At 45.2% G+C, this 19,145-nt stretch overlaps 6 protein-coding genes across 8 annotated transcripts; 2 read left to right on the forward strand and 4 right to left on the reverse strand.

Annotated features, from left to right (window-relative positions):
• The first annotated feature begins 21 nt into the window (after window positions 1-21).
• BDCG_00567 lies at window positions 22-2,534 on the forward strand. Of its 2 annotated transcripts, none has more exons than XM_045416075.1 (3): window positions 22-327; window positions 627-669; window positions 732-2,534. In XM_045416075.1, exons 1-3 carry the CDS (start codon window positions 186-188, stop codon window positions 2,293-2,295), a joined length of 1,749 nt encoding a protein of 582 aa, XP_045271882.1. In that variant the 5' UTR covers window positions 22-185; the 3' UTR covers window positions 2,296-2,534. The 2 variants fall into 2 exon arrangements, with proteins under 2 accessions (XP_045271882.1, XP_045271883.1); XM_045416076.1 differs by having other exon boundaries at window positions 73-327; window positions 592-669; window positions 732-2,514.
• On the reverse strand, window positions 537-4,525 carry BDCG_00568 (delta14-sterol reductase). The gene is made up of 3 exons (XM_045416077.1): window positions 4,185-4,525; window positions 3,806-4,110; window positions 537-3,732 (listed from the first exon to the last, which is right to left on the reverse strand). Exons 1-3 carry the CDS (start codon window positions 4,295-4,297, stop codon window positions 2,621-2,623), a joined length of 1,530 nt encoding a protein of 509 aa, XP_045271884.1. The 5' UTR covers window positions 4,298-4,525; the 3' UTR covers window positions 537-2,620.
• A 189-nt stretch (window positions 4,526-4,714) lies between these two features.
• On the forward strand, window positions 4,715-7,819 carry BDCG_00569 (vacuolar sorting receptor). The gene is made up of 4 exons (XM_045416078.1): window positions 4,715-5,382; window positions 5,478-5,933; window positions 6,030-6,156; window positions 6,952-7,819. The coding sequence occupies exons 1-4, from the start codon at window positions 5,012-5,014 to the stop codon at window positions 7,228-7,230; spliced, it is 1,233 nt and encodes a 410-aa protein (XP_045271885.1). The 5' UTR covers window positions 4,715-5,011; the 3' UTR covers window positions 7,231-7,819.
• BDCG_00570 lies at window positions 7,101-12,263 on the reverse strand. 2 transcript variants are annotated; one of them, XM_045416079.1, is made up of 3 exons: window positions 11,870-12,260; window positions 11,526-11,795; window positions 7,557-11,441 (listed from the first exon to the last, which is right to left on the reverse strand). In XM_045416079.1, exons 2-3 carry the CDS (start codon window positions 11,593-11,595, stop codon window positions 8,245-8,247), a joined length of 3,267 nt encoding a protein of 1,088 aa, XP_045271886.1. In that variant the 5' UTR covers window positions 11,596-11,795; window positions 11,870-12,260; the 3' UTR covers window positions 7,557-8,244. The 2 variants fall into 2 exon arrangements, with proteins under 2 accessions (XP_045279220.1, XP_045271886.1); XM_045416080.1 differs by having other exon boundaries at window positions 7,101-11,795; window positions 11,870-12,263.
• A 1,340-nt stretch (window positions 12,264-13,603) lies between these two features.
• BDCG_16166 (uncharacterized protein) lies at window positions 13,604-14,005 on the reverse strand (the record flags this gene model as incomplete). Its single annotated transcript, XM_045425426.1, has 1 exon — window positions 13,604-14,005. One exon carries the CDS (start codon window positions 14,003-14,005, stop codon window positions 13,604-13,606), a length of 402 nt encoding a protein of 133 aa, XP_045279221.1.
• A 206-nt stretch (window positions 14,006-14,211) lies between these two features.
• BDCG_16167 (uncharacterized protein) lies at window positions 14,212-15,368 on the reverse strand (the record flags this gene model as incomplete). The annotated part of the gene is made up of 2 exons (XM_045425427.1): window positions 14,212-14,706; window positions 15,141-15,368. The coding sequence occupies 2 exons, from the start codon at window positions 15,366-15,368 to the stop codon at window positions 14,212-14,214; spliced, it is 723 nt and encodes a 240-aa protein (XP_045279222.1).
• Window positions 15,369-19,145: the final 3,777 nt, after the last annotated feature.

Here is a 19,145-nt window from a genome sequence, read left to right on the forward strand (position 1 = left end):
CCCGTTTGGGTAATTTCATTTCCACGTGATTCTGCGAGATATCCATTACCACCAACTTCTTGGCATGATTTCTTCCAATCTCGAACCGCTTTGGGGATAGATAATGGATTTGCGAAGACGGTGTATTCGTTGATGGCTTCGAGCATATCTTGGTATAACTCGTGAGACAGGTCGACCGTATTCTGATGGGCGACGCTTCATTGGGGAGTCGCATAGCAAGGCTTGTCCACTCGCATTTCGATGCCCTGCCAAAACGCAGTAAACCAACAATCCACCCAGATGGATCGAGGGAATGGGTGCCCCTGAGCGGCATTGTGCTTGTCACTGGTAAGCCCGATGGTTTATCTATGGATTTTGCTCGTTCTAGTTGAAGGGGGAAAATAAATATACACTTTCTCCTCTGTGCATTTCATATTCTTTCTGAGAACCTACATGATTCCCCCCCCTCCTATATGCCCGGATGGTTTGAGCTGCAAACCATGAGCATGATTACCTCTTGTTGCATTGGGATGCCTTGCTATTTTCCCATTTTGAACCTATGATGCGCCTTGATTTTTTAGGTTAATTGAATCTGGGAATAATATATATTAGGGGCTCAGATTGATTAATTAATTTTTACATTGAAGGAGAAAATACACGGGAGGAGATTTTAACTTGCGTAGCTATCGCGTATGTATCCCATGTTTTATTATCTATCGCATGGACCAATTCCGCTGACTTTAGGAAAACAGAACAGGGGCAAAATGCCTCCCGTCTTCACAGATTAGCCAATGCCGGGGCATGGTACTGCATGATAGCCATGCTGAAATTCTGGCGATTCGGGCTTTCAACAACTGGCTCCTTGAAGAATGTAAATCCCTGCTTGAACACAGGATAGATTATTCGAATCATGAATTTAAATCCGAGAGAATCGAAGCAAACGAGGCCAACAACAACGATGAAGCGGGGACGCAGCCAACCTGCGGAAAGTTACATGCATCAAAATTCATAAATTGGAGGCACCAACCGGGAACAGGGCCTAATCTTGCATCCCACACCCTCTCCAGAATTTCAGATACCAATCAGCTGGCAAAGACCAAACACTCATGGCCACCCTTCGAGCTTCGCAAGGACCTGAGAATCTACATGTACGGAACATGTGCGCCATGTGGCGATGTCAGCATGGAACTGTGCATGGCCTCCCAGGAAGACCCGACACCATGGGCTACGCCTCCCCTCGGGGCCAGTAACAATCCCGAAAACTCCAGTGGCAATAGTAGCCAACACAATCAAGCCAACAATATTCCACACACCACGACGAGTCTTCTAAACGGGCGCGCCCACTTCTCTATCCTCGGCGCCGTGCGCCGCAAGCCTTCTCGTGCCGACGCCGAATCAACTCTGAGCAAATCCTGCTCTGACAAGTTGGCTGTGAAGCAGGTGACGTCTCTCTTGACATTTCCTGCGTGTCTGCTCATTTTCCCAAGCTCAAATGCGTACTTGACCGCACTGCTGCTTCCGGAGGAGGAAATAAGTCGCGTGGCATGTGCGAGGGCGTTTGGAAGTGGTGAGACTGGGAGACTTGGGGAGTTAAATGGTCGGAGATGGAGCGATGATGATCCCGGTGTTGACGATGACGATACTGCTGCTTCTCTAGGCGGGATGGGATATACATTCCGTCCATTTGAGGTTCGGCCCGTGCCGACTGCCCAGGTCCAGGAGGAGTGGGCGTTCGGGAAACCGAAGGATAACAATGGTGCGGAGAAGAAGAGTAAACCGGGAAATATCTCTGCGGTTTGGACGGCTGCCCCATCATCATCTACAGCGATAAATGGGAAACTAGCAACAGGCACCAAGCTAAATGAAACCCTCATAAATGGCGTTAAACAAGGCTACCGCATCTCCTCGCCCACACCGCGGAAAGCAAGCGCTCTATCCCGCGCAAAGATGTGGGGCTTACTTAGAGACATTGTCCAACTTTTGCCCTCTGCTGACAATTGTGGTGAGAATGATGGGGTTGCAGCCCAGACTGGCAAATTCGAGAACCAGACAAGTACCACAAGGAGAGCGTTGGATCATATTCACGACAATTCGCTCTTTGCGAAAATGAAGGAATGCGTGCTCACAGCACAAAGTTATGAGTTGATGAAGCGGAAGTGTATCAAGATGGGCATTGGCCCTTCGAAGCTCAGAAAGAACGTGACGACGGATGTGAGAGAAGTGCTTGGAAATTGGGTTGAGAATCGGGGAGATGATGATTGGGGGTTGGAGCTTTTAGAAGAATCCAGTACAAGGAAGGTTGTGGAAAGGGTGTAACACTTTATATCATAAACTGACTATACTTAACTAGAGTATGTCAGGCCATATGTAATATTCCTTCAATTTTTTGTGCCCAGTTATATACATGAATTGCTTGCAAAATGATTAATTAATAGTATTATATCGTTGTAGATAAAACGTGACCTTCACACCTATAGACCCTAACCATCAGGGAAACAAGGAACGTAAGGCATGGCAACGTTAGAGGAACCGAAATCCGGAATACATTTCCCGCATATGCTCTCCTGATTGAAAAATTCCTTTAAGAAGCGAAATAAAACGGGGGGGAAGAAGCGTCTTTAACCCGTCGGCCAGTGGCGCGTTAATAGATCCCTGGTACAATCCTACTTTTCACAATGGAAGTATACCTATCCCAATCCTTGCCATACTTCCTTCTGCACTTCGCCTCGTCTCTTCTTTCCCGGTGGAGGAGAAGAATAGTGAAATACACCATGAAGAAGTACGTTACTGGAATACCCCAGCCACGAACCTCGGGGGTCTGGACTGCGCGTTTTTCCACAGCCCCTGTAACTGGATCCACGTGGTCGAGCATGAGATAACCCGCAACACCAGTGGGAAGGCAGTATGCCCATGACATCACCCAATCGCCTAGGTAGTTGATATGACGAGCACAACCCCACCAGCCGGATATCAGCAGGCGGGAACCAGCTGCAGTTTCAATGTACTTCAGGTGCTTGACTCGAGGGTCATTAGGGTTCGTGCGGAATCTGTTCTTCTGGTTGTTCGTGCTGCGGAAGACATAATATCCGACCGCTTGAACTCCCAACACCATTGCAATGCCCTGTGGGCCAACATGCAGAGGGTACACGGCGAGGTATCTTGTTTGTATCGAGAAAATGAATGGCACCCAGACCAAATCGCCAAATGACAACATGAATCCGAACCCATCCATGATCACGTCCATGGTTGTGAGGATAGCAGGTTCCATGAAGAAGCTGTCAATCACATAGAAAGCCTGGAAGAAAGTAACGAGTAGTATCGATATCGTAATCTCACCAGAGTTGACCTTGTACTGATGTGCGATGTTGGCTAGATTCAAAATGATCCACCCCAAAAGACCAGGTCGCATCTCACAGAAAACTTTGATGTCAAATATTCTTGACGCTTCGCTCACGAAGGGGATGGGAAGGGTGATTCGCGGGTTGAGTTCACGGCCCATGAAGAAATCGTAAATTGGATTGCCACTGCAGCCTCCAGGTGCAAGTTCGCGGTGTGTTGGGTTGGGCTGTCCCGGAGCGGGAACTGTGAAGCTTCGAAGGTAGACGAAAAGCGAGAATGCCACGGAGATAATGATGTTTGCGGTGATGATTTGAATGTAGTTGTCCCAAATGAAAGTCCATACGGGGAAATCGGCCCCGTATACATAACTTCCTGCACCGCATCCTCCCAGGATCAAAATTGTGGAAAGAAGGGCTATTGTAGAGGAATCTCCAAGTTAGACTGCGATCAAGGCCATCTGGGTACAACTGAAAGAAAAATTACTCACTGTTGAACTTATATTTGTGTCTTCCTCCAGATGCCAGTACTACTCCGTCGACCTCTCTCCCTGGCAGCACAATTTGGAGAACCAGAAGGAGCAGGTAGTAACCAAGGACATAGAGGGTGGTCTGGGTATCGTACAGGCCCTTCAGGCCATCCTCAGGCCATCCAACTTCTCGTTTTAAGGTGCCCAGCACAAGGGTAGAAGGGCTGAGGAGGGATGGTGCTGGGCACCCGGAGATATCGTTGCAGACGAAGGGGAATATGTAGATGAGAATCGGAAGGACGGTGATTAGGATAAACGTCCCCGGGCTAGAAACTGCAGGTGAGCAAACAGTGCACAATACATCAGTTAATACAAGTAGGGATGATAAACGGGGACGTACGGTCCAAAAAACTCATATCCATGCTTTTCAAATGCAGCTGAGGGAGAGAGCGCTGGTGCTGCCTTTCCAGCAGACTTCTTTTCTGCAGCTTTCTTTTCGGTTTTTGCGCCCATTGTACTGGATTGGTGAGACTGCCTGCTTAAGAAACGCAAGACGCGGAAACGCAGACCAGACAGCAAAAGTGGCAATTGACTCGACTGGTGAACTTTATATCATTTGGGAAAGCATCAAGCAGAGTGCGGGGACAGAATAAGAAAAAAGGGGCTTTTGGAGCTTTGGTTGAATTCAAGGTTGCGCGGAAAGTCGGCCCCAGCCAAAAAAACATAAGGCCATAATTTATCCACCGCAATGCGGCTCGGCTTGCGCTTAGGCACCGAAACAGGATTAGCGTGCGGCGTTCGTTCCGAGCAGGCACCAGAGTGTCCACGTGATTTGAAATTGATAAATGAACTTCAATGCCAAGACTACTGAGACCTGGCGCTAGAACGGGAAGTCTTGGCGCCCAATACGCTACGTAAATCTGTAACGCGCGGGATCTTGGTTGCGGAAACAAACCTCCTTGGACTAAAGTTAACTAACTATACTTAGTTACAGTGCCAACTTCGATGGAACGAACTGCAACTTCAACCATCTGCATTCCGCCATCACTTCTGCGTCCTATTAGTTATTTACTACTCAGCTATTTCCTTAATATTTTGTACAACAACTGGTGTTCGCTCTTTTCAGTGGAAGCCCATAGCGGCTCTCTACTTCTCTCTGCGGTGTTGAATCTCCCCGCGCCCTCTTTAGTGCATCTCTATACAAAACCGTATTAAAGCACCGCCGCTATGCGTCCCGTTAGATCCTTTTTCCTAACCGCTGCCGTCCAGTTACTCTTCCTATGCTCCTCGACATCCGGAGCCGAACACGTACACAATGGACCCAAACCATGTACAATCTCCTCGCCAACTACGGGAGCCTATTTTGATCTTAATACTATAGCACTGTCGCCGCCAGAAATTAAAGATGGAAAGAAGGTTCGCCATAAAGACAGGGAAGAGAGTTGGCATGCTAGAGGATACGATTACCCTGCAAACTTCTCATTGAACATCTGCGCTCCTGTTATCGAAAATTTGAGTGATGTGGTGGGAGTCGAGGATTCGAAATGGGCGAATGTCAGCGCGTTCTATACATTAGATGGGAAGACATATTCCATTGGGTACGTGGGCATTGGTGGCAAACTGGGGATTCGGGACGAACGGGAAACGAATGCCAAACATGACATACTAAAGGATATATATATTCATTCTGTAGGCATCAAGCATCTGAACTCGTTTTCCGCGGACGGAGGCTGGTCCTCAACTATACCGACGGCTCCCCTTGTCCTGGACCGACATCATCGAATGTTAGCAGATTCGAGATCATAGACGATGGCACTCCCAAGAAGGATAAGGAACATGGCCAATATGACAAGGAAAAAGATGATAAGGAAAAGGATAAGGGCGGGGATAGGGAGACGGGTGATAGGGACAAAGATGACGGGAAGAAGGACGGAAATTCCGGCCATGAGCCTGTCCATTCATCCCGTCGGAAATCTACTCTCATGTCCTTCCTATGCGATCGGGATCTGGTATCCCCAGCGGCAAGCGTGACGTTTGTAGGAACTCTCGATTCCTGCACCTATTTCTTTGAGGTGCGGAGCGCTGCTGCATGCGGCGGCGTTGCGCGCACCGAAGGTGGACTGGGCCCGGCCGGTGTCTTTGGCGTGATGTATGTCTACATATACCCCCTTGAACCGAAACGAAAGCTATGTGGGAGTGGTAGAAAAAAAATCAATACTAACGCTTTCTTGCTTCTGTTATCCAGTGCACTGATAGCCATAGCTGTGTATATACTTGGTGGATGCGCGTATCAGCGAACAGTCATGCACCAGCGTGGGTGGAGACAGTGCCCGAACTATAGCATGTGGGCCGGTGCCGGTTCATTCGTACGGGTAAGTTTGTTATCTATAATACCGTCGAAGCTATCATTCTCCGGAACCCACACACGCAGTGGCATGGCAACAGCATATTCACCACTCGGCAAACGGGGAAATGTTTCTTTGCTTGTTTCATCACGTCTTGATTGATTTTTGTTTCTTGCGCTCTTCATTCCTCCCCTATGCCCTCCCGGATCGATCATGGCGTGTGAGAAATGGATTATCCACATACCACCAGACTCAAATAGGTTAATTTTCGTTCTCTTCTCGGCTTGTTTCCCCCGTTCTGTTTCATTTTTCTTGGATAACAATTCGCTTCACACTGGAATTCCTATTATTGTATCTATTTTCCTGTGACATCGTTTTATCGATCAGCACTACTTTTAACTCAGCCTACGATTAAAGGGCAGTAAGGACCGTACTGGATGATCTCCGCTGTCCCCATCGTCCTTACTAGCCAACTGTCTCCTTTTGAACTTTTAAAATTACCCCTTACGGGACAGCCTACACCTCCTTTTTCTCACTGTTTCGAGTTTTTTGTATAGTTATGATCTCGGATCTCCCGGTTTCTCACTTTGCAATGTTCTCGCCATCCCTCCCCGGCTCCTTTTGGTGCCTGTTCCTATTCCTATTCCCACCTAACCCTAAAGCCCCCAGCCCCCTTTCTATTTCTCCATCGCCCTAGGCCCCTTCCCCACATATACTTCCCCATCCTGCCACCGCCGTTCCTAAACCCCCATACAAACCCATCTCGAAACACAAATAAATTAAATAGTTTTACTAACACGACGACATACAACTCGAAAAAAGGACCTCTTCATAATCCTCTTCACCTCTCTCTCCCGCTGCTTCCGCTCCAGCAATTTCAAATCCCCAACGGGCTACTCGCGTTTCTCCAACGGCAACCACAGCGTCAACAACAACGACAGACGCGGCGGCGGGCTTGTTGGTGCCATCGGGGGCTGGCGTGATGGTAGTGGTGGTCGTGGTGGTGGTGGTGGTACTAATGGCGGTGGGAGGGGCAGGAGGGCAGATGTGGAGGAGGAAAATAGGTTGATTGATCAGCTGGATGAGGAGTGGGATGATTAATTCTTAGAATCTCATGGCGTTTGATTTGTTGATTTTTTCTTTTACGTTGTATCTATGCATCCTACCCTATCTTTTTATTTTTCGTTTTATTTTTATTTTTTATGTTGGCATGTGTTTATGATGGGCTTTCATATCTTGCTTGGTTTGATTCCGCATGGGCTACTTTTGATTTTAGGTTTTTCTTTTATCTTTTTGATGCTGTGGTTTATTTTCCCTCCTAGATCGGGCGATCCTTTCCTTGCTTTGCCCTGCTTTGCTTCGCTATGCTGGCGGGCGGGTGTGCTACTTTGTTCCTGCGGGGAATGACAAATCCAAGACAGGCATGGTGGAGTACATATTTGAATATAAAATTGTAAGCTACGTTTTGTATAGAGAGCATGAAAGACAGACTCGGAATTAGACGGTTTTTCACATCTTTTCCATTTGCATCTATGGCAAGATCATGGGGTATTTCCAGTCAATCCGCCAATGAAAATCCTAGCCAGAAATCTGGCATCTACATAAGCAAGCCAATGGTGCATCCAGCGCATTCAATTAGAAAAAAAAAGATACTAATCATAGCGTGATACTGTACATAGGCGCAGACGCTAAGGGACAGGCGTACAGTACAATATGTGTCTAACTTATATATATACGATTCGAAATCGATAAAATATGTTAGCTTTATATGACAGAATTTGTGTCCGTTGCGGGACAGACAGCACGCAGCTAAGGGCGCTGAGGTCGTGATAAATGTATGTATATGTACCAAAAATTTGGGGAAATTTGTCAGAGATGAATGGGTTTGTACAGAGAGAAGAACGAATGTAGAAGAATTTTGAACAATATTCAAAAATGTAATAATGTGGGGCGAAATGGGAGCTGTACATTTTATTTTTCTCCCGCAGCGAAACTCTTGACACGCTTCAAACCTAGTTCAGTGGAGAAAGAGTAAAAAGGAAGAAAAAAGGAAAGCAGTACACGGAAATTGCGCTGTTACATTTTCCGTGTTCCTGATTTCTTTTATCCGCAGTTTCAGAGGCCAAGATCGTATGCACCCATCATTGCATTGGGCGCTGAGTATGTACCCAGAGTATTCACCAAGGGCGGTGTTCCAAGGCCTGGTGCCCCACTTGTAGCTGGCGCAGCATTCATGTCTGCTAGGCCTTGGCCGATGGGGTTCAGGTTGAAGGGCAAAAACCAAGCGCCTGGATGTACGAATTCGCTTGACCAGGCTGCAGGGTTGCCTGAGACGTCAAATTGAGAGTTCCATGTCGCGGTGGAGGGCGCATTGAGTCCTTGTTGCATGGACACTCCTGGGGCTGGGTTCATTCTTACTGGATGGTTTACGGCTAATGGATTGGATGTCGATGTGGATGTTGATGGGACTACAGTCGGATCATGACCGGTATATGCGCCGTAAACGAGCTGGCGATCGAGCAGTGGTAGTTGGTCCGGGTTGATGGAGAGGTGGGTTGACGGGGAAAAATTGGGCGTTTGGGCTTGTGGAAACATGGCTTGGCTATTAAGGTGGAAGTCTGGGGGGCGCGTGGGGTTTATGGGTACATCCATTATGGGATGTTGAAGCACCTGTTGGGACTGGGGTTGAGGCTGAGCTGGAGGTTGTGGTGGCGGTTCCGATGGCGGTTGTGATGGCGGTTGTGATGGCGGTTGTGATGACGGGTGTGGCTGTTGTTGAGGTGACATGTATCGATTATTAGGATTTAGGGAGTTCAAAAGTGGTTGTCGTGGCTCCGTGATTGAGCCTGCTCGTCGCTTTGGTTCCTTGCGCGGGTTATCTGAATGTGACGGCGGCGAAAGGCTTGCAAAGAACTCTTCCACGCTTTGAAGGTCAGATTGCTGTGCCATCACAGCATCTCCTCCAGGCTCCTGCTGGGGACGAGAAGGCGGGTCCTCATAATGCAGTTGCGAGACGCCATGGGGATACTTGTCGAACCAGTCGCCGTACTGGAATAGTGGAGCATCTTCTTCCGACGAGCTGAACTGCACTCCTTTGATTGCAGCATCCGCAAACTGGCGGTATCGATCCTTGGTGCTCTCAACCATATAATGGAACATACCCCAATACCGCTTCATCTTGTTTAGGTATCTGTAGGTATGACGAAGGTTTTCTTTCGACGTTGCTTCAAGTCTCGCGTTCTTCGAAAATATCCCCCAGATGTGCACTGAGCTGGCTGCATATGCAGAGTAGCCAGCGAAAGGAACAGTCAGATTATATCCCGGTGCCTGATTTATTAACATAGAAATGTGGCTTGCGGCTTCGACAGCGGCACGGCCAGCATCACTAAGAAATTCTCGAGGTATATCTTTCGGGGGTTTCCCTCCAGGAGAAAGGGGAATGGCAAACCGATTTAAGAAGAGAATATTTTGGTGAGTAACTATGTGTAGGAAGAGGAGTTGGTTTGCGATTTTCCCTGCCCCATGGTTGCGCAGGTTTTCGAGATTGAATGCTAAACAATTAGGAAGCGAAGCTGAGAAGTCATCTAGTTGTTTCTTCAATTGTGCATAGCCTGATTTTGGTGACCAGAGCGGGTGAGGATCCTTGTTTCTACCCCCAAGGTTAAAGTAATCCACCGCCCGTCCCCAAAGCATCAAGGCTCGAATTGTATATGCAGATACACCCATATTGTCTTTGGGATTAGACAGCTGGCCCACACCTTCGGGGACCGGGTTAAGAACCCTTCCTTCCAGATCCTCCGTGGGTCCAGGAATCTCCATTTGGAAATGGGACTCCTTGATAGGGAGTTGAATTTGTAAGTACTTCTCGTTACCAATAGGTGGCCTCTGGCTGCCAGAAGAATTATACCGATCCATCAATATACACGCCCACATCGTTCGTCGTCGGATTTCGCGATCGGTAAAACTAAGTTCGGACGCTTTGCTGCTGCGCTGAGGATCATGATCGAGTTCGCGATGAAGCTGAAGAGCATAAGCCATTCTCAACGCTTGACCTCCGAACGACCAACTCCGCCCACCATGGCAGGTGCCAAATTCATGGAGCCCCAAGATGAGAAAAACGGTGAGTATAGTAATGTTTGGTTCATCATGTCTGCTGAGCGCAATCGCTGCGGCGGGGTTTGCCCAGTTCTCTCCGCGCAAAAAAGCCGGCTCCGTACAGACAAGTGGATGTGTTGAAAAGCGAGCAGAGACAGCGCAGATGGCCAGCATCAGAACAGGCGGAACAGTTCCTGTTTTAAACTTGCGCATAAAGCTCGGTTTATGTAGCAATAGATAAGACTGCCCATACACACAGTCGAAGAAGACTTCCGCAAGATGCTCCTGGAGCTCGATTGAGGGAAGAAACTCCGCGCCTTCGTTGAAAAGCTTATTCTCATCCATAATTTGTGACTGCCAGCAAATCGGAAAGCCATCGGGACCGGTGCCTTTGTTTGGTTGCGTCCATTCATTAAGCTCAGCGCGGAAAGCCTCATCAGCAGATCTCTTCTTGTGAACTGGTCTGTATCCACGAGGAATTTGACCCGAAGTAGGGGGCTTGACGACCGATCGCCCAATCGCGGCCATATCTCGGGGCTCATCCTTGGGTATGATTTTGATAACTCTTTCTTCCATTCTCTTCAACCGTTTATCCAACATGGCCATGTAATCCGTGCGAGGGGCGGCTTTACGCGTCGTGACTTTGTATACACAAGGGATTCTAGAACGGAAACAGTGTTTGCAGGCAGGTTTCTCTCCCGAACAGCGAATTTTCTTCCTTCGACAGGCGATGCAGGCAAGTGGGAGTCTCTTACGCTCCTTCCCTGCCTTGGTTTTTAGTTCGCTCCATGGCCGAGGGTTCTCTGTGTCTCCATGTTCCCGGGCCGATACAGAGCCTTCACGTTTGGCATTCAGATCGTTGGTATTCATGGGAGCTTGGTTGAGGTTCTGTTTCTGTCCAGTCGCATCTTCTTGCAACTGGACCACCTGGGCTCTAGAGCTTCTGGGGCTCGTGGAGCCCCGTTCGTCCTCCATTCCGGAACCACGGTCATGCGTATAATGTTGGTTTGCGGATATAGACAGGGTCAACGTTTTGCCAGCAGGATCAAAAGCATCGGCCAGTATATGTTCGTCTAGGGACTCGAAGGGTGCCGTGTTGCTCAGACCGGAGTGAGACTCGGGGCCGATCCCGTTGAGGTGGGAGGACGGGCACAGGTGCCAGCCCGAGTCGTTCGAGTAGGGAAGATCGTAGGCAGAGGGAAGGTGAGAAGCCGGTTCTAAAGCGGCGAGAGAGAAAGATTAGACAGGGGGTGAATGGAAGAAGAAGCGGCAGAGGAAGGCGGAGGACGAGGAGAGTATACGGAGTAGTATGGCGGGAGTGGAATCATCAAGATCGCGGGTTCGGCCAGCCCCGGGGAGGAAAGCCCGCATTCTGTTAGTTAGTTAGCGGTGACAAACTAGGGATTGCTTGGTTTGCTTGGTTTGCTTGGTTTCTGGGGGCAGTTGGCGGCTTGGCATGATCAGCCCTGTCTCAACACCGTCACAACACCGCAACGACCCAGAAGAGCTCGGGCTGAGAGGGCCAGCAAAATGATAATAATAGCTTGCTATCTGCTGCGGGAATGCTGAGTCTGATTTTTGCTTTTATTATTTTCTGCCTTCGCAAGCGAATAGGTGAAGTTTACTGAGCTGAAATGGGGCTAACCTGCGTTAAGCGTTGCAGCTCGCTCTAGTCACTGGTCACCACTTGTGTTTAGCCGGCAGCTTTCGACTGGGTTTTAGCTAAGCACTAGGTAGTTCACTGGTCGTCTCCTTTCTGAGGTATTGTATTGGTATGCTCCTTTTTTCCTTTCCCTGCGTGGGATCCCGAAGGAAGCTTGGAAGGTTGAGATTATGAAATGAGGCGTCGTGTGCATGGGGCTGAATGTTCTGGATCTGGAACCCACCCACGATTTTTTGCTCCCCTCACACCCCGGCCCTGACACGGGACGGACTATCCGCCAAACAGGGGTTCCTTGGAGGTTGAACTACCGTTAGAGGATCTGCGTCGACCAGGATATGAAGCGTGCTGGGAGCGCATTCGAAACCATGCAGGGATAATTGAATGTTCTATGGATATATCTGTGATACTACTACTAAACTAGCTCTACAAAAATTTGGGCCGTCTGTGCTAGAATTTATATTTCAACCACAAAACAGCAGATCTAGGGGTGAGAGGGGAATTATTAATACTTATATATGGTTATTTTTGAGGCCCTCATGCCGGAGATGACATGAATGCAGAGGATACATAAATCCATGTGCACGTCAATGCTGGAGTCTTGCCTCTCTTTTGCTCTTGTAGAGTTGACAATATCTCTTTCCTTTACTAAAATTGAAAATCAATGAGAACTGTGCTATGCCTGTATCTATATACCACTCATCTTTTCTATAAAATATGCCTAATCTCAATAATTAGCCTAGGAACAGGGAATTCTCTTCATGAAGAAAATCGTCCAGCACAGAAGCAAATCATCAGTACCCTCTCTATTGGCTTATCTACATTCCGTCTTCTTCCTATTGCGTGGACAAGCTGTGGGAGTCGCATCTTTTGACGCACATGCAAAGATGGCCATGGAGGGAACTCATAAAAGCGCAACTCGTGCAAGACCTCACAATTTAGATCAAAACAAAGACAATGCCAAGAATATAGCAAGGTAAGGAAGATTATGTCTCAGGCAAACTCAGGGACGAAGTCAAGCATTGGAGGGACATTCAGGAACGGGCCTAAAGGCCACGACTTGGAGCGGCACATTAGCAGTGTCCACACTGTTGTCGGGTCAGTCATTCCAGCACAAAACTTTGTACCCAGACAGTTCTGACAATACCTCTCTACCTGCGCTGCTTCTTCTCCATGCTCTCCTGGTACACTGGCTGGAAAGGAAAAAAAAAAATTCTTGGGATTGACAGTCCAGTTTGAATGCACCATTCATCCACTCATTGTTTCCTCCCACTCCCATTCCCCATAAGCCCTCCTTTTCTCTGTCAAGACGCGCAACATGCACAAGCATTCCAATCTCATAGACTCAACATTATTCATGCTTCTGGAGATTGCAAAGTCGATTATCAGCGTACATCTACAGTACATCCATGTATGTATGCCCAGGTGGCCGGCTGCATGGCCCCGAACTGCCTAGTAGGCTGGATGCGATTGCAGCTTCCCGGTTTGGTTACACAGGCTGGCAGGGCTTGCTTGACAACATTGAACTCTGGAACAAAACATGTTTGGCAACCCAATTGGAAATTCAATCCACAAGCCTGCTAATGACATATGTATTTGTAGGCACACATACTATTTCAATGAAATACTACAGTGGTGAGAGAAAGGGGGTCCAGGGAAAGATGACTCTATATATAGTCCGCGCGCTCTTTCCGCAACCCTAGCCCTAAGCCCTAGATTCTATTGGACAACCAGATCCTGTATCCTAACAACTATAGTAACACTTAAACTGCTGTAGCTGATAACTATATTTCGGACGGCCAGTGCAATGTACATTACATATGTATGTACATGTACTAGCAGCGAGAAAGGCAGCAGGTCTGCTAAACAACCACACCATTCAGGAAGTCCATTCATCTCGAAAAATTCCTGAACGTTGAAATGGACAGGCCGTAATTGTGCCTCAGCTGTGTCAGGCTCACCAACGAAGACAACCAAGTTTTTGCAACTTGACTGACATGCTTCAACTATCTCTTCTTCTGTAAGGTCCCTGTTAAGATACCGCATGGATGCTACACCAGCCAATTCCGGTGCCAACGCACTCACTAACTGGCTTATGCTCACCGGACATGCAGCCTCCATTATTATTTTCAACGTCTTCTTGCCTAATGCTGCAAGTTCCGCTTGCTGATTAACGACGTTTCAAGCACCAACGCATACGTTTCAAAGATGGTCAACAAATCTTTGTACAGAAAGCGTCCAAACATGGGTCTGGTCTCTGCTTGGGCTAGGAATTCTATCTGGTCCTCTATAAACATGTAACGATAAAGAATTAGCCTTCAGAATATTCAGTAGTGCTCGCATGGAGACCAGGGAATATTGATGATAGTATTAGAGGATACTTTAGAAAGCACGAACAGCCCATGACTCAGTTCCACAATACGTTTGGCCGCATTGGCAATGTTTTCAGAATTATGATCGAGATGCTCTGCAATGACAGGATATTCGTTGAGCATTATCGTCGCATAGGCAAGGAAGTCATTAAACGACCTTGGTTGCGGCATGCAGACAGTGGCACAGTCCTTTAGAGTAGCCAAGACGGTCGCTGTTGGCCGGCTTGAAACAAGGATTGTCAGAGGTGGCTCAATTGCAAGTAGTTTCTTGATCACAGCTACACTCGTCTCTTCACATTCATCTGGTCCATCCAGTATAAGGTAGAACCGTTTGAGGTCACGACGCGCTCGACAGATCAAATGAGTGCTCTCATCCAAGGATAGAGGGCTGTCTGTAACTCCCAGAGCGGAAATGTGCTCAATGAGATATGGGCGCTCCAACACTATCTGCTGCACAAAGTTTGACAGCACAACTGACTCGCTTACATTCGCTCTTTTTCAAGAAACTAAAGGGAAAAAGGAGACACAGACATCGATTTCCACCTGATGCCAAGCTTTGAGAAAGAATCGAGCGATCTGGCATATTGTTGATTTGCCTAACTCCAGAACTCCTGTGAGCAATGGGATGCCTGGTGTAGGACTTGCCTTGCGCTGTTGCTTGAAAATATCATGTTGTAAAAAACACTACTCAGTACTGGCCTTCATCTCCTACATTAGTCTCCATCCAACTCACCGCACAGGCCTCTCAAAACTAAAGAGTTCATGATAAGCTCTTGTTCTCTGGAAAGAGAGACCATTGCTCATCTCCGAATGTCAATAGTAGTTCCAATCACTTGGTTATGCATCTTGACAATCTCGTATTGAATTGACATGGAAAACCGTACATGGTAGTTTGCAATAGCCAGAAGGAAATGTGAATTCAGCTGTTCAAGTGAAGCAATCAATTCTTGAAGGCCAGTCTGGCCATCGGAGTCAATCAAGGACAATTGCAAGGTTGGAACTGAAGGTAGCCTGGCGCAGCTTCCTGGCCACCTGCTCCAGAAGACCCTGGAATGTAGATAGTAGACTGTTGCGTACTGAGTTTTGAATGGTGTGTGACCAGTTTTGATCATCAACCTCCGCGAGGTTGACCAACATGGAGAGCAGACGTCGTGCCTGAACAAGTGTGACAAGTAGCTTTTGTTTTTGCAATGGTGCGCGGTGACATTCTTGATGTTTGTTTGGGTTGGTTAGGTTCGTTGCAGCCCCGCTAGAGCTAATTTAGTTAGAAGCCATTGTTTAAACAAGCTTAAATTTTAGGTGTGTGACTTCCCAAAGAGGGAGGTTGCTCGCTGCTTGACAAGGGACCCCCACAGCCCCGCAATCTTTACCCTAGAGCAATTGTCAAATACCTGGCCGCGAAATATCCGGATTACAGTGAAAATGAGAACATATAGAAATGCGTAAACCAGATATACTGTTCCCTCCACATGTGTCGATATGCATCGATACCTATACGCCGCAGAAAGCCATCAGATTTTCTCGGGGACAAGTTCGGCTCTCCTCATAGGTTCGATAGATCACCGAAGATTGCCTTTCCAAAAGCCACGAACTCTATCTAGTTTAGCACCCGTCATTAACCATGCATTACTGTAAATTGTCTCATATGCCTCACACAAGCATGCCACTACAACAAATAGTACTCCGTACATACATGCAAGTTGGCATATCGTATCCCGCAAGCATGCCCCCGCATTCATTAATTCCGCGCAATCGCGGAAAACTCATGGAACGGGCATAGTAACTATACATGGACATCCATGCATGTCCTTGTTTCCCTAGTGCCGATAGCCGATATAATCTACTAAAAGCAGTATAGTATCTAAAAAAAAAAAAAAATAAATAAATAAATAAAAAAAAAAATAAAGAATTTTTCTATCTCTCGCGCGCCGCGCTCCCGATCTATGCTCGTTCATCCACAAGGTCCTAGCCGTCGCAGAGCTGATGCAAATAAAGAGATTTTTTTACTCTGAATGAAAAAGATTCATATTTTTCAAACTCAGAATTTAGGACCCTGTTGTAAGGTCTAGGGCTTAGGGCATGCTTACATACACATCATGTGACCCACAGAAGCTGCAGCATCTTATACTCATTCTCTGCTTCTCTACTATCTAGTTCTCTTCTTCAAGAATCAGTAATATTACATCCTCATATGAAGCTGCTGTCACCTCAATATTCATGTAGCCAAGTTTTAATATACTGATTCTTCTTCTCTACAATATCAGTCACAGCCTTGCAGCTATAAAATCATGAAAATTTTCACTCTTAACAATTATCATGACACTCACTCATGAAATGTAAAGCCTCATTGACCAAGTCAATCAACTGGCTGAGTAAAATCATGTAATGGCAGAAGAAAACACCTGTCTTATTCAATAACTAGATGCTCTGAATGAACACTCTGCTAGCAGATTCTCTCTGTTAAACTCTCAATCTCATTTAATCAAGATTAAATTGTGAGAATCTGACATGTTTGATGAATCTACAGACATATGCTTTTAACTACTTGATATGAATGATAATATCAGAGAATATCTCATCACTGCAGATATCTCTAAAATAGTCTTTATAATCAGCTACTTAGCTTTCAAAATCTGTCAATGTATTCAACACATGCAAATTGACAATGATATGCATATTATTATCTGAGAAATTCTCAAAGTCTGACTGTGTAATAATTACTATGAAATCAATGCAGCTCTCACTACAGAATTACACATGAATTCTCTATAAATACAGTATAATCAATATATAATTGATTTCATTGCTGACTTTGAGACATTGATAGCAGATCTTCACTAAAATGACTCAGTTATCTGCTTTATATTCTGTATCAAGTTGATCACATCAATTCTACAATAGATTAATCAAGCTTATTTTAATATCTGATCTGTCACTTTCACTGATTAGAAAAAAGCTGTTATCACAGCTGAAAGTTACATTATCATATTCAAATAAATGATTCTCAATAATAACTACAATAATAAACAAGTCAGATTCAATTTAATATATGATATATGAGACATACACAACTGTGAGAGTGCAGCTGACTGAGTATATTTATACTTCTCTGACAGATCTCTCTGCAGCACTAATAAGAACTCAGATATTACAGACACTGAATACTGAAAGTGTCAGTGTGAAGGCTTCTGTATCTAATGTAACTACATGAAACACTGAGCTAATAACTGCTATATCTGCATGATGTTGATAGTTATAATATCTGTACATCAGAGCACTTCACTGCTTAATACAGTCTCTGATGATGAAAAAATACTCTTATACACTGTCTTACTCTGCATCTGCTCAGTCTCTTCAAAATCAAAAAATGAATTAGCATGTTACTAGAGATGATCATGTGCAAATAAATGCTCTTAATTGACTTATTTACACAGTTCATTGACAGTTACACTCTCTCTATACAGGTCATATAATATGATATCTCTATATCACAAATCACATCTGCTCTGAACAATATTACCTGACTTCTTCAAGACACTGACATACTCATTCTCTCAGCTATGATAGACTCAGAAGCAGAGTTCAATATTATCACTCTCACAGTTGCTGAAGCTCTGAATGTTACAAAAGTCTTCATATTATATATTCTCTTAAAAGATCTCTAAGACTGAAAATATTCAACTTATCTCTATATCTACAAGATAATCTTATTAAACTCTGATGATTAATCAATGAAATACTACTTCATGTCAATGTTAATGTCATGATCTCTGATACTGAGAATGCTCTGACTGTAATATACTAATTCAGATATACACTGAGATTCTGATTATCTCTTCAACAGATTTCACATGAGACAGCTTGACAGTGATTATCTCTTATAAGAGTCAAAGAACCTCATTCTTACTAATAACATTATTTCTGTTATTGTATAATTATAAACTAGTCAGAATACTTCTATTATACATCTATTTTCAGAGCTAGATAACTTCAAGAATATCTTTCACTTATTCACAGTCAACACTCTAGTCTCATACTCAGAGATGAATATGAAGATTACTCTTATAGATGATAAGTCTCTGAAGAAGAGCTCACTCTATAATATGAGTTAATCAGAACTACAACTTCTAAAAAAATATATTGAAGAAAACCTTGAGCATGATTTCATACACTTAAGTAAGTCAGTATATGTCTTCTCAGTGCTCTTTGCACAGAAGAAAGATGAAATCAAACAATTTTATATAGATTACTGAAATTTAAATGCTATCACAGTTAAAAATCAATATATAATATCTCTTATATCAGAGCTTCTTGAATACTTCACTGAAATACACTGAGTTACAAAACTAGACCTAGTTCATGCATTTTATCTCCTGTGAATTGCAGAGAGATATGAACATCTTACAGTCTTTAAGACACAGTACAGCAACTACAAATACCTGGTAGTACTCTTTGATCTCTGTAATTCACTCAGTCACTTTCAGTAATACATTCAGACAGCACTGCTTCTATACATTAATAATTTTACAGTAGTCTACATAGATGATGTTGTAATATATATCAAAGATTATAACTCAGATGCTCATTGACAACATGTTAAATAGATACTATAAAAATTCAGAGAAGTGTGTCTAATATACAATCTCTTCAAATATCATTTTCTTCAAGAAGAAATAGACTTTGTCAGCTATATAATTGAATGTCATGACACTTGCATGAATCTCAAATGCATTGAGACAATAGTAGTATGATTCACTCTTAAGTTAATCAGAGATGTTTATAAATTTCTGAGCTTTTACAACTTCTATCATTACTTCATACATCACTACAGCAAGATAGCTCTGTCAATGACTAGTCTTTTCAAGACTAATAAAATCTTTCAATGAACA

The sequence above is a fragment of the Blastomyces dermatitidis genome (assembly GCF_000003525.1).
Source record: "Blastomyces dermatitidis ER-3 genomic scaffold supercont1.1, whole genome shotgun sequence".
NCBI lineage: Eukaryota > Fungi > Ascomycota > Eurotiomycetes > Onygenales > Ajellomycetaceae > Blastomyces > Blastomyces dermatitidis.

Excerpts from the sequence above, each read along its gene's own strand:
- BDCG_00569 (XM_045416078.1), top strand. The coding sequence starts at position 5,012 with ATGCGTCCCGTTAGATCCTTTTTCCTAACCGCTGCCGTCCAGTTACTC. Across the intron at positions 5,383-5,477 it reads GGGAAGACATATTCCATTGG|GCATCAAGCATCTGAACTCG; the intron begins GTACGTGGGCAT and ends TTCATTCTGTAG. Across the intron at positions 5,934-6,029 it reads GCCGGTGTCTTTGGCGTGAT|TGCACTGATAGCCATAGCTG; the intron begins GTATGTCTACAT and ends TCTGTTATCCAG.
- BDCG_00568 (XM_045416077.1), bottom strand. The coding sequence starts at position 4,297 with ATGGGCGCAAAAACCGAAAAGAAAGCTGCAGAAAAGAAGTCTGCTGGA. Across the intron at positions 4,111-4,184 it reads GGATATGAGTTTTTTGGACC|CCCGGGGACGTTTATCCTAA; the intron begins GTACGTCCCCGT and ends TGCAGTTTCTAG. Across the intron at positions 3,733-3,805 it reads ACACAAATATAAGTTCAACA|CCCTTCTTTCCACAATTTTG; the intron begins GTGAGTAATTTT and ends CCTCTACAATAG.
- BDCG_00567 (XM_045416075.1), top strand. The coding sequence starts at position 186 with ATGGGCGACGCTTCATTGGGGAGTCGCATAGCAAGGCTTGTCCACTCG. Across the intron at positions 328-626 it reads CGGCATTGTGCTTGTCACTG|GAGAAAATACACGGGAGGAG; the intron begins GTAAGCCCGATG and ends TTTACATTGAAG. Across the intron at positions 670-731 it reads TTAACTTGCGTAGCTATCGC|AACAGGGGCAAAATGCCTCC; the intron begins GTATGTATCCCA and ends TTAGGAAAACAG.
- BDCG_00570 (XM_045416079.1), bottom strand. The coding sequence starts at position 11,595 with ATGCGGGCTTTCCTCCCCGGGGCTGGCCGAACCCGCGATCTTGATGAT. Across the intron at positions 11,442-11,525 it reads CACTCCCGCCATACTACTCC|AACCGGCTTCTCACCTTCCC; the intron begins GTATACTCTCCT and ends TCGCCGCTTTAG.